This window comes from Alosa alosa, chromosome 23 (assembly GCF_017589495.1).
Source record: "Alosa alosa isolate M-15738 ecotype Scorff River chromosome 23, AALO_Geno_1.1, whole genome shotgun sequence".
Lineage (NCBI taxonomy): Eukaryota > Metazoa > Chordata > Actinopteri > Clupeiformes > Clupeidae > Alosa > Alosa alosa.
In genome coordinates this window covers 13763425-13776972 of record NC_063211.1, presented here as the reverse complement: position 1 = coordinate 13776972, position 13548 = coordinate 13763425, and the positions used below count along the sequence as shown (strand labels likewise).

Sequence of the window (13548 nt, the reverse complement as noted above, 5' to 3'; positions counted from 1 at the left end):
TTGGTGACTTTGTTTTTCGTCTGTCTGTTTGTTTTATGTTTGTTTTTGTTTGTTTTTTGTTTTTTTTAGACATTTGTGGATGTGGAAGGCTCTGGAGGAAAAATCCCTGTATGTTCATTATGGTTCCCTTTTGTCTTAATCCTGTCATGCAGATGACTGTTTATCATGTTGCACATACAGTACAGCATACAGTCATTTCTTACAGTATGGCTGGTTACACTGTTTTCAAGCAAAGAATACCTTGTAAATTTACAAAAATATTTGTAGATATTGTTTCAATGGCTTATTATACTTGGTCATTAGACCTTGAGGAATTATGATCGCATGACGTGTTGTATTTCTGAAACAGGTTCGTCCGGGACCCCCAGGTCCTCCTGGACCACCAGGGCCACCTGGACCGCCAGGTTCTGAAGGAGATTCCAATGGATCCATTGGATCCAATGGACCTACTGGACCTAATGGAAGGCCCGGACGACCCGTAATGCCTCTATTGATCAGAATGTTTTTGAATGATCTGTTTGTCTGTTTGTGTTTTCAAACACTCTTTAAAAAGGGGGGCAGTCAATAACCTATAAATCTATAAAGTGATAAGAACCTTTTTTTAGTGCTGACTGACAACCTGGAAAGGGCTCCTCTTTGTGTGGATAAAGTTATTCTAACCAGGCCAAGCGCTCATCTTAACCATAACCCAATGTTATAACCTCTGTAGACATGAACTTCAATTTCTTGGCCTGTTTTCACCTGAAAGTGTCTGTGTGTCAGGGATCTGCTGGGTCTCCAGGGAAACCAGGACTTCCCGGGCCACCAGGGCCAAGAGGAGAGAAGGTGGATTTGAATTCACACAATGCAATATTTTTTTGACACACTGTCAGTAGGGCCTAATTATGTCTGCATGGTCACTTCTGTAAGAGTTGAAGCATGAGTAATGACATCCCTTAGGCGGGGATCACATCAGCCAGTGGCAGCGGCAAGCGGCAGCGGCAAACGTAACGCAACGCTCAGACCATAATATGTTTTATCTCGTTCCTAAGCAACACAAACGGTTTGTCAATTGAATACGCTCGCGTTGTGCTTTGAAAGTTGAACCAAGTTCAACACTCAGCTTGTTCAACGCTAGCATTACGGTGGCGTTGCCACCGATCCGCTGCCGAACTATACAGAACAATAGGAAACCTGCCGCTTGCCGCTGGCTAATGTGATCCCTGCCAATTCACCTTTGCTGCAAGCCCAAGCATGAGTGTATGCATCCAGTTTTGTTTTCTTTCTGTTTAAAGCTACATTGTGTCATTTTTTGGGTCGATTCTTAACAAGGCTGGAGTCTGTTGCAATATACCATCTCACCGCTAGATGGGAGAATTTTCCCCCAAGAATTACCGCAACTCATGAAATTACAAAATGTAGCTTTAAAGTTTGAACTGAAAATGTTGTGCTGGTCATCATCTTGTTTCTGCTCTTTCTGGTAGGGAGATTGTAGTACTGTGGGACTTGCTGGACCTGCAGGGGAGACTGTGAGTATCTAGGCAATATACGTGTACGGTATTTACTGTATACCTAATGAAGAGAATGGTTTCTCAATGTGTTCAACATTGTATTTATGTGTACACTATTATATAATTCTGTGACACATCATGTCCTTAAAAACACCATGATATATACAATGCATTACATCTGACCTACTTTGCATCTGTCAGAAAATATTGGCCAAGATAATTAATTAACCTGGAGCTGTTTGTATCAAATATCAAAGTCAATATTTGGTCACAGTACTCCTGGGCAGTTGTTAACAGATATACCTTTCTATTCACTAACGGCGACTCTCTGAGAGCTATCACTTCATTAAGTGGAGCGTCGTCAGAACAGAAGTTAATGTATTACCATGACGACTGTTCCTCATGTGGCCGGAATGATGATGATGATGATGAATTCTAGCAGTTCTTTTCAGGGGGAAAAAAACACCCATCGGAATGTTGTCTTCACTTTTCCCTTTTAGCCGGACAGTTTTTCTGTCACTTCTCTTTTTTCCAACTGGCTGCCTTTCCTCTCCTCCTCAGCTGATACAGAGGTATACAGGGACCGGCATGTCTGTTTGAGACCTGCACTCTGCCGTTCCTCACAATTAATGCAGAATCGTAATTAACCATATGCCTGAATTCACAAGTTATTGTGTGGACCACGGCATGTACTAATGACAAGCACTAAACAAATGCCTGAATACTAATTACTGGAAGCACTCTAATCAAAATGAATATGAATATGTACATTTATGATCCCACATGACATAAATTACCCAGGTTGAAATGCTTAATTACTAAAGACTGAAAAATGCATGACTATACAGTTACCATTCCACGTGACATGAATTACTCAGCAACTGACTCTGGTGTGAATCAAGGTCAGATCTGGGCAAAGACCATGGGATTTGGAACTCTCAGGAACACAACAGTTTTCTTAGAACAGGCTAACAGGTTTGATTATATATATATACAGAATTAGCAAGAATGGTCCTGTGAATTAGGACACTGACTATGGAATTTGATGCAGTCTACTAATGTGTCACTGGTGTTCACACTGAGGTGTTTACACTCCCACATATGAATTTCCCCACAAGTGAATGAAGCTCCCTCGTGCATGCTTTTGCAAATACCACTGTATATGGCCTCTTAGGTAAAGACACAGACAGACATGACGTCATAGAAGCCAGTTAGCAGTTTTTCACTGGGTTTTCATTCAGACACTTACGTTTCACTTGAATTGACCTCACTGAAGCACTGTAGATATGACCACATTTGAATAGCTTGATAGTTTCCCTGATCTAATTATTTTCCGTCTACTTCCTTCTATCTAAGGGTGAACCAGGTGAGAGTGGATTGCCTGGACCCCCAGGTCCCATGGGACCATCTGGACCTTCTGGCCCGCCAGGGCCCCCTGGACCTCCTGGACAAGTCACCATTGTAAGTTCCTTCATCCTTCATCATTGGAAGTCTATGGATAAATACTACATTACCCATAATTCTCTGGGTTTTTCTTTTCTTCACTGGTACCAAGGAAGAATTTCACACAGAATTTCATACGATTTCCTTTGTAGCCATTAGACCATATAAGATCCATGAGTCATGTGGTTTTCTGTCTTTGCAGGAGCTTAATGGAACTGAAGTGACCCTCGTTCCAGGACCAGCTGGACCTCCTGGTCCTCCAGGACCAAATGTGAGGGTCTAACTAGACATGGTCAATGCAGAGGAGTGCAAATATACATAACTGTAACTTACATGACAGAGTGTAGATAGACAAAGTCTTCATTTATCCTCAAAATAGTTTTGTTCATTTTGCCCTTTATATATCACATATCAAATATATTATTCTCTCACAGGGCCCTCAAGGTATTCCAGGACTACCGGTAAGAGTCCACCCTAAAAAATAAAAAATCATGTAATTTCAAGTCTCAAATGACATTGTAACAGTGTAGCTGTGAATCTGTATTCCTCCTCTGATCTTAGGGGAAAGCTGGATTCCCAGGAATTCCAGGCCAAAAAGGCAGTGAGGGTGAGCGGGGACGGGATGGCTTTCCAGGGATGGATGGCTTCCCTGGTAAACCGGTGAGTGAAGAAAAATACAGGGTGATCCCGCTGCATTGTGCATAGCTTAAAGGAGAACTCCGGCAATTTTTCACATAGATCTCCGTTTTTCAAGGTGACTGAGTACTGTCGGTATGAAAAAAAATGGAAAATAAATTGGCGCTACCTAGCTTGAGTTGCTGCAACAGGGCTACACTCTGGGGGCTTAATTATAAAATGCCCATCCTTTTAGTGACTTATAGGAATGTCAAGTACGTTTAGCTGTCCGTCACGTGACCATATATCATCAAAATGAATTTGAAGGTACAAAAACAAGATGACTTGAAAAAGCTAACCAATTGTTGCTGACTGTTTAGTTAACTGCCATTAACTATTTTGATGGGGAGTGCTTTTTAGGAATTTCTTTGTGAAAGCTGGGTTAAACGTAGGATGTTAATGGATGAATTTATCCTAATATGTTGCTCCTGTAACATTTCAGGGGGATAAAGGAGAACGAGGGTTCAGGGGTGAAAAGGTGAGTGCTGAATTGTTGACCTGAGGTTCTGAAATTAGAGATTAGAGATAGAGGGTTATTTTATATGATAGTGATGCATTTGTCTAAATCCTTCCAGTTGTTAATTCTGAATCTGAATCCGAGTCGTCTAGTTCTTAATCATGAATTCATACTTGCTCACCTCTAATCACACTTTTTTTATTAGCTTCCTTGGTGAAGGTAATGATGTGTAGCGATGTGTAGCTTGTGTAGAAATCCACAGACTTCTTCTGTGTCTGACTATATTGTGTGTGTGCGTGCATGGGTGTGTGTGTGTGTGTGTGTGTGTGTGTGTGTGTGTGTGTGTGTGTGTGTGTGTGTGTGTGTGTGCGTGCGTGCGTGTGTGACCTATAGGGGGACTCAGGCAGGGACGGGGGTCCACCAGGGCCTCCTGGGCCTCCAGGACCACCAGGGGAGATTCTCATCCAGAATATTGGAGACGTGAGTTTATGCACACTCACACAAACACATGGATGTATACACACAAATGTGAGTGCACACACTCACTGTTTACTAAAAGGTCTATCGCTTCATGTGTACACACAAGTAGTATCAGCTGTTCACAGTTTTGGTCTGATATTCCTGTAATTACTTCTCAGCATGAGGGAGCTGTTGGAGTCTCTGGACCACCGGTAAGAATATATGGTTGGATGGAGGATGGATGGATGGAGAGATGTACAGACAGATGGATGGATCAAGGATTATGTGATATTGCAAAAGAAAAGAACATAGTTATTGAATCACTCCATCAATGGCTGTATATTTACTTTTTGTCGTCGTTTTTTAGGGTCAGCCTGGTATTCCTGGTCGGGCAGGTTTCCCTGTAAGTTTTTTTTACCCAGATTCTAAATTCCATCCATTTCAACATAATTGTCACAATAGCTATTCTGGAATAGATGTCATCTTTCTACATAATGACGGTGAAAATGAACTGAATGAGATATGTTTAAGAATTAAATACCTATTTGTATCTCCCATTCTATGTCAGGGTCCAATGGGACCAAAAGGAGACAGAGGGCACCCAGGGCAGCCAGGTGTCCCTACTAAGGTAAGACACATACCGCTGATGTTATCAACCATGAGATTGGTTTCAGTCATTTGAGACTATTTTCCAGACTTGCATTATTCATACTGAGGGGCATGGAAGAAGTAGAGATTTAAATGAAGATCTTCGGTATCTTGCTGATCATGCTGAATGTGGAGTAATTGTTAAATAATATTTACAAGTGGTGGTCACTGGGGGGCTGATCACAGCTGTATACTAGTAGCAAAGATCCTTGATTACTCCGCTTTAACCCTCTCTGCTAGTAGCCTCCACAGTCCTCCACAGTTATGTACTGTATACTAGTAGAATACTAGCTTGATAAGTATAATGATATCAATGAGTGTCGTGAGTCAGTCATTATCAATATGTCTAAAATATTGACTCAATTGTTGATACTGAACCACACAGGGCCAGAAAGGAGAACCAGGTGTGATTCTGGCAGCAGATGGAACTCCTTTGTATCTGGGATTGACCGGACAGCCGGTAAGTGGACAGGACTGTGTATGTTGGGCTTCTACAGTAAGTTGGGCGTAAGTCAGTAGATCCATTTGCATGGGAAACAAAGTAATCATCAAACCTCAAGACAAAGGCATTAAAATTTGATTTCATCCAGTCTTAATCCACAATTTCTAAGATCCTCTTCTGACTGTCTATTGTTTTCCTTATAGTTGTGAGTTTGTTCTTTGAGCATAATTATGGTCATTTGATTAATTCAATGTGTAAATAAGTATGTATAACATGTGAATCGTGTTTAATGTATAGATTTCTTTAATGTATGGCTGATGCTTTTAGGGAGAGTCTGGACAAATGGGGCCAATTGGACCTCCGGTAAGTGATATTTAGAGAGGGAAATGGGTGGGAAATACTGCCATTGGAAGTTTATCAGTAAAGTTAAAGTTGAGTGATATTTAGTAGACACTTTCACTCAAAGCAACACAGACTTGAAACGGTGGGAATCAAACCCAGGACAACCGATTGTCTGTGACGTTACCTGTTGTTGTTGTTGTTGTTATGTTAGGCTAATATAGGCTATTTGAATTCTAAACTATTCATCAACTATTCTTTGATGATAATCTCATGATTACTGTTATTGTTGTAAGTTGCTTTGGACAAAAGTGTCTGCCAAGAAACATAAACACATGTAGAAAAAAGGTATATTGGCTGATATCTAAATGCTTAGCTAATCTTAGCTCTCATCAACATGTGTCTATGAATATCAGTGAATGAATGCTTTAACTTCTTTTGAGTTGTCATATGCCTTTGTACATTATATGATATTTCAGCTATTAATTTCCATTATATTGTGTGTGTGTGTGTGTGTGTGTGTGTGTGTGTGTGTGTGTGTGTGTGTGTGTGTGTGCACGCATATCTTTAGGGTATACCCGGCCTTCACGGACAGAAGGGGGAAATAGGGATTCCAGGCAGACCGGTAAGCACACAGCAGAAACAAGTGCCTTATAGGCTAAGCAGTCTGGGTCTTGTGGAAGCGGATTCAAGTTCATAGCCTTAAGCAGGCAAATTCATGTCATTCCTCAGAATGACTAATTTTCTGACGTGTAAGGGTAATTATTGTGTGTGTGTGTTGCTCGATTCAGGGGCGTCCGGGTCTGAACGGGCTGAAAGGAGAGAAGGGAGACTCCTCAGGTGGTTTTGGTGGACATAGCTTTCCGGTGAGGAATGCGTGTATTACAAATGCAGTACAATACAAATGCTTATAGGTTAATATTGTTCATCGTCATGTATTGTACCATATACTGTCATGCCCACGTCCATTGCCAACCAGCCCTGCCCATACCCATGCCTTGTCTTCCAAAGGACTTTATTTATTTATTTATGTATTTATTGATTGTGCAATGCCAAGACATCATCAACAAATGTAGGAATGTAATGAAATGAAGCATCAGGGCCTGGCTAACACAGTACCTCCAGCATAGTATTGTGTTCATTTGTACTATAAATATCAGATTTGCCATGGCAAAATGATCCCAATCAGAATCAGATTAGTTTGGCCAACCGAGTTAGCACACACACCACCGATAGTGTCTTTCTAGCATTACAGACAATATTACATTACATTACATTACATTTAGCAGACACTTCTTGACCAAAGCGACTTACATATGTCAGCTATATTACAATGGATTACATTGTCCCTGGAGCAACTTGGGGTTGCTCAAGGCCACAACGGTGGAAGCCGGGAATTGAACCGACAACTTTCAGGCTACTGCCTGCTAGCCCAGCTCCACTACACTACTCTACCACCACCCAATATGTATAGACAATACACATTGCAGTATCTAGACAGTATAACACATTTATTATTCAGCACACATTTCACATCATGTCCCATCTCATCTCTTCTCCAGGGTCTCCCAGGGCCTCCCGGACCTCCAGGGCCCCCGGGCCCCCCGGGGCCTGTTCTGTCTTTGGACAGATTCTCTGTGAGTCAGCATCAAAAAACGGTTTCATTATAACATTATTGTCTTAGGGGAGTGGTTCTTTTATAGGTTGGTCTTCTCATGGGAACTATTTTTTTTTTTTATAGTCGCGTGAAGATACATCCCGGGGGTATCAACCAGGTAAGCTCTTACTATTGGTCTTATTTGGAATCATTTTGAAATTATTTTGTGAGAAAAGGATGGCTGACATGGAAACCTGCGGAGATTGCAGCCATTGAGAGTGCCCTTAAAGGAGTCTTAGATTGCAGCCATTGGGTGTCTTAGATTGGTAGAGTCTTGTCTAGTATGGCCATCATCACACATGATCTGTTTCTCTCCTCTGCAGGCCAAAAAGGAGAGAAGGGAGACCGAGGAGTTCCGGGCATTCCAGGGTTCTCAGGTAAAGGCCACTCGTCTCCCCTCACAGGCCACAACCGCAGGCAGGCTGTGAGAGGTTAACTAAGGTCACAGTTAAGGTTTAGCTCAGGGAGTAGTTAAGACATGCGCTACTGTAACTTTACCTGTTTTTCCCATCTGATGACTAGCGTTTCCCACCGGATTTCTGCATGCCTTAAGGATATTTCAGCCTGGATGAAAGATCGGCACCTTCAGCTTAATCTCTCAAAAACAGAGTTTTTGGTGTTTCCAGCTAAAACAGCTATTCCCCAACAGATTAACATCCAGCTTGACTCAACTTCACTGACCCCAACTAGATCGGCACGTCGCTTGGGCGTTGTAGTTGATGACTGACTGATGATGACTGACTCTGAGCATGTAGCTTCTAGTGCTAAATCATGTCGGTTTATGCTTTACAACATTAGGAAGATCAAACCTTATCTGACGCAAGATTCCACACAACTTCTTGTTCAGACCATGGTCATCTCTAAGCTGGACTATTGTAATTCACCCTTAGCTGCTTTACCCGCTTGTGTAATAAGATCATTACAGCTGATTCAGAATGCTGGAGCACGCCTGGTCTTCAATCAGCCAAACAGGACACATGTAACTCCTCTCCTAGTTACTCTCCATTGGCTCCCTATAGTAGCCAGAATTAAATTTATCTCATTAAATTAAATCAATTAAATCTCTCACTTTGGCCTATAGGACACTGACTGGATCTGCTCCTAGTTTTTTTAATTCAATAATCAAGCCTTTCATCCCTCTGTTATGTCGACCAGTCCTAAAAACTAGGTCTAATTCAAGACTAATTCAATTCCTCAGTGGTTCCATGTTGGTGGAATGAGTTGCCCAGTGCTCTCCGTTCCTGTGGTAGTTTTGGGTCGTTTAAGAGGGGTCTAAAGACATTCCTGTTCAACATGTTGTAGTTGTTTAAGCGCTTATGTGTTATGGTTTGTATGATATTTTCATTAGGCTGTTGATTAATTTGACATTATTGTTTAGGTACAGGAGCGTTATGGCAGAGTCAGTGCCCATCAAAAGGGAATCAGACTACACAAAAGTGTACCCAATTGTCTCATAAGAGTAAAACATAATGATAGTATTGCACACTGCACTGTTTGTAACAGTGACTTTAGCATTGCTCATGGCGGGTTAAATGATTGCAAAAGACTTGTTGAGGTGAATTTAACTTTTTTTTTTTTTTTTAACTAAAATTTCATTTGCATATTACTCAGGCCTATACTAGATGGCTAGTTGCCAAGGCTACATGAAAAGGCGAAACTACCAAAATCTACACATTTTACTATCACAATTTCTATCAATAGGCCTTCCTTATTTGGTGTAAATATATTCTAGTGTATTAACCAGGTGCCGTCTTTTGTCTGCAGGTGGCACAGAAGGCTTTGACTACAATGCTTATTTGGTAAAAATATTCTACTATTCTATTTTTATAGAACAATGAAAGGGACATGGTGAAAGCTTCACCAAGTCACAGACAACAGTACTCTATCTAACAAGTGTGTGTGTGTGTGTGTGTGTGGGTGTGTGTGTGTGTGTGTGTGTGTGTGTTTTAGACCCAGCTGAAAGGTGAAAGGGGAGAGCCAGGTATGAAAGGAGAGAAGGGAGAGGCAGGTGGCGGAGGGTACTATGACTCACGGTACAGTGGAATCGCTGGGCCTCCCGGTCCCCCAGGACCACAGGTATGGACAAAAGTCTCAGCATAAAGATCTATAATCCAGCAGCTGATCCTAAATCCACATCCATATCTTTACTTTATAATAGTCTCTGTAATTTTATGTAACATTTTATGAATAAATTAAGAATTATATAGTTGACATTGCATCTATTTAAGTTTAGCAATTAAATATTTAATCATTTAAATGCTTTTTGTTACCGGTGTTGTGTTGATTGTGTGGTTCAGCTCTACATTGGCCTGGGCAGAAACCTGTCAATTTGTAGCACTTCAGATGCTAGCAAGGAGGCTGCAACTCATGCCCTCTGCCACAGCACTACCTGCTGACCACACACTTGGTGTAACAAGTTGAACAGTCTTCTCCAAAAAACGCTGTTTTCAGGGTCCTAAAGGAGACTCCATACGGGGTTCACCAGGCCCCGCGGGGCCTCCAGGCCATCCAGGATACGGTCGCCCAGGAATCCCAGGACCTCCAGGACCTCCAGGACCCCCAGGGATCGGTCTACCTGGAGCCCATCGAACCTCTCCAGGTGAGGCCGTCTTGCTTGGTTACAGTAGCTCACAAGTTCTAATACATGCAGCACCCCAACTCTCAGCTAGTCAGCTATTTCTGACAGAGCTTCTGAAGGGACAAAAACAATCCTTTCAGAAACTTTCACATACAGACCAGGTTTCGTGTGCTCACCAGAATCACAGAACCCCTATGAGATAATGGAAAGAAATGTTTCCGGTGTGCACTTGCACGTGTTCCCCCTAAAGGGGGCTGCGATTTCCAAAGAACCGAACGGCTTAAGCACAAAATATTGTGGTAGTTGTATTTCCATATTTTTTTTTATTTTCTTTATAGGCATTGCAAAGATACCTATTGATAAAAATACTTCATAAAATAAACCAATGTGTTCTCTTTACCTGCAGTTGTAAATACCCTGGGTCCTCCTGGCCCACCTGGCCCCCCTGGCATCCCTGGGTTAGGCGCGGGGGTGAGTATGGACCCCAACTTTAACAGAAATATGGATCAGAGAAGGACACAAGCTAGACAATCATCGATGATCATTGGTTCAAGAAGATGAACCAGATAGCTCCCATAGCTATACACACCATAGCTATCCACACCTGATAGCTCCCATTCACAGTTTTTGTGAAAGTCTGAGGAAGAGCCACACGGCTCAAAACGTCACAAACAAAATAAAAAAAAACTGTGAATGGTAGGTATCTGGTGTGCGGATCATGCCTTATTCTTCTTGGATACTTTTGTACTGTATCCTGTACTATTCCAATTTTGGCCTGGGATGTGCGTGGCCTTAAACTGTTTCTTGATGTTTCATTGGGTGCCTACTCATGAAGCATGGACCTAGCATAAAGTCCCATTCCCATATACAGCTATTTCATTCTAGAGATGTGTCAGTGTCAAAAGACAGATGCACAGAGACACTTTACTCTAAATTTACACTCTTCATGGGCTCTTTGTAGGTTATAATTTTGAGGACTTATGACAGCATGGCCTCTGCCTCAAGACAACAGCCTGAGGGGACTTTGGTCTACATCTCAGACAACACAGACCTGTACATACGAGTGCGAGACGGTTGCCGAAAAGTACAGGTACATAGCTAGATGCAGTTTCTGATTGTCCTGCATTCTGTGAGTTAATTTCTGTAATGTATGTTTATGTCTGAGCTCATCTATAATATCTCTATGTAATAATAACAGTCACTGTCTCATTTCAGCTTGGTGAATATACCCCCTTCCCTAGAGAGGTAAGTTATGGTATTACAGTACTGGTACATGTGAGTCACTACTAGACTAGACAGATTACTTACAACGGAACGTTATATCATTGCATTATCAATGCATTACCTTAGTAATAGTGCACAGTTCATTTTGCACTCATCAGTTTCTCTGGCCATCCACAGGAAAACCAGGTGGCAGCTGTCAACCCTCCCCCAGTGGTGCACTATCCTCCGGATTACACACAGGAGACGGGGGCGTCCTCATCCTCCGAGGGAGCAGCTCCACACTCTGAGGGCCAGTACCCTGTTCTTCCTGAGCCTGTGAACCCTCCCCGACATGGGTACCCTCTCTATCCAGGGTACCCTAATCAATCAGGATACCCTTACCCTGGGGTGCACACGGGCACATCATCCGGAACCCAACCGCACCAACCCACAGATACCAGGTACTCCTCGTCACAGCCTGATGGACGCTATCCGAATCAACGCTATCCGGACCAACGCTATCCAGATGGACGCTATCCGGACGGACGCTATCCAGATGGACGCTATCTCGACGAACGCCAACCAGACCGTCGCTATCCCAATAGCCGACATCCCAGCAGCCCAGACCGAAGGCCCAGTGAGCCCCAGTCCCCCACCCATGAGCACAGGGCTGGACTTGCTGTAAGCACATCCTTCACATCCTTCACTTTTTCATCGTTCTATCTGTATCTGTAATAATTGAATAATAGTTCACTGAAGACTGGGCTGAATATGGATTTACTGGATAATGTACTTGGTCAAAGACCAAGTGACAGGCGGATTGAATTCAGTAACAGCTATGCTAAAACAAAATGAGTAATTGTTCTCAATTATTAATTAATTTGTAATAAAGGTCATTATTTAATGAATCAGCCTACTGTACTGTACTGTACTTTACTGTACACAGGAAATCAAGTACATTAGAAGTACTAAGAACTGTTTGTTCCAGAAAAAGAATTTTACAAACACACAATAAAGCTGTACAATAAGACATCTAAATCCTACAGAGTCACTATGCAGAGTTTCGATAACACTGATCATGTCTGTGTTATCTTCTTGAACAGCTGCACCTGATCGCCCTGAACCACCCCCAGGAGGGTAACATGAGGGGCATCCGAGGGGCCGACCACGAGTGCTTCACACAGGCGCAGGCTATCGGCATGAAGGGAACATTCCGGGCGTTCCTGTCGTCACGGCTGCAGGATCTGTACAGTATCGTGCGCAGGCCCGACAGGGAGCGAATTCCCATCGTAAACCTGAAGGTAAGAGGAAACTAATAGGGGTGTAAAAGGCATGTGTATTTGTACTGAACCATTCAGGTACAGGATGTTAGGCTTAATAAAGGATGTGTACCAAATGTACTGAATGCAGTCTATGATAGCAATCAACAGCAGGCTTTTTTTTGCCTTTGGACCATGTTTCAAATTTGAGTTCCCACACAAACATATTGAATGGCGTACCATATGTCAGTTTAGTCAATTAACAACAAAAAATTTTTTTTGACACCTCTCCAAAATACTACAGTATTCCCGTTGCGCATCAGCAGTGAATTTTAGGCTTGCAGTACCTACAGGCTTACTGTAACGAAAATTAACTGAACCATGACTTCAAAACTGAAGTACACACTGAACCGTGATTTTTGTGTACCATTACACCCCAAAAAACTGAGTAACCATCCTTTGAGATATTAGAGATATTGCTGAGTTATTATTAGGCTACAGAAATGCTCTTCATTTTGCCCCCTATAGTGGATGAAATAGAAACACAGCTCTGGCAACAGTAAATAAGAAATGGCCTCCAAAAATAGGTTTAGAATAAATTAAAAATCTGCTGGTGTACTATATGTGAACTATTAATTATAATGGCACATAAATAATACCATATGAATTGTTTGTGTACCTAGGTTAGCATTGTTATTCATTGTGATTTTTTGTGTAATTTTGTCTTGCCGGGACCCATCAGGATGAAGAGCTTTTCAGCAGCTGGGAGTCCATCTTCAGCGAATCGGAGGGCAAGATGAGGGACAACGTGACCATCTACTCATTTGATGGCAGGGATGTTCTCACCCATGATGCTTGGTGAGTGAACATGACCTTGAATGAAGATGTCCTTATGCTC

At 42.2% G+C, this 13548-nt stretch overlaps 1 protein-coding gene across 1 annotated transcript in view; it reads left to right on the top strand.

Moving 5' to 3' along the window:
- The window catches only part of col18a1b (collagen type XVIII alpha 1 chain b), a 42649-nt gene that overhangs the window by 23861 nt on the left and 5240 nt on the right, over nt 1-13548 (top strand). Inside the window, exons 12-41 of the mRNA XM_048235256.1 lie at nt 70-108; nt 350-478; nt 763-825; nt 1464-1508; nt 1991-2062; nt 2847-2951; nt 3136-3204; nt 3368-3394; nt 3495-3593; nt 4051-4086; nt 4459-4545; nt 4704-4736; nt 4892-4927; nt 5093-5152; nt 5558-5632; nt 5942-5977; nt 6525-6578; nt 6745-6819; nt 7516-7590; nt 7695-7728; nt 7934-7987; nt 9375-9409; nt 9561-9686; nt 10062-10209; nt 10595-10659; nt 11150-11278; nt 11404-11433; nt 11590-12072; nt 12495-12692; nt 13393-13508. Coding sequence (XP_048091213.1) covers nt 70-108; nt 350-478; nt 763-825; nt 1464-1508; nt 1991-2062; nt 2847-2951; nt 3136-3204; nt 3368-3394; nt 3495-3593; nt 4051-4086; nt 4459-4545; nt 4704-4736; nt 4892-4927; nt 5093-5152; nt 5558-5632; nt 5942-5977; nt 6525-6578; nt 6745-6819; nt 7516-7590; nt 7695-7728; nt 7934-7987; nt 9375-9409; nt 9561-9686; nt 10062-10209; nt 10595-10659; nt 11150-11278; nt 11404-11433; nt 11590-12072; nt 12495-12692; nt 13393-13508 — 2633 coding nt within the window. The remainder of the gene's footprint in view (nt 1-69; nt 109-349; nt 479-762; nt 826-1463; nt 1509-1990; nt 2063-2846; nt 2952-3135; nt 3205-3367; nt 3395-3494; nt 3594-4050; nt 4087-4458; nt 4546-4703; nt 4737-4891; nt 4928-5092; nt 5153-5557; nt 5633-5941; nt 5978-6524; nt 6579-6744; nt 6820-7515; nt 7591-7694; nt 7729-7933; nt 7988-9374; nt 9410-9560; nt 9687-10061; nt 10210-10594; nt 10660-11149; nt 11279-11403; nt 11434-11589; nt 12073-12494; nt 12693-13392; nt 13509-13548) is intronic.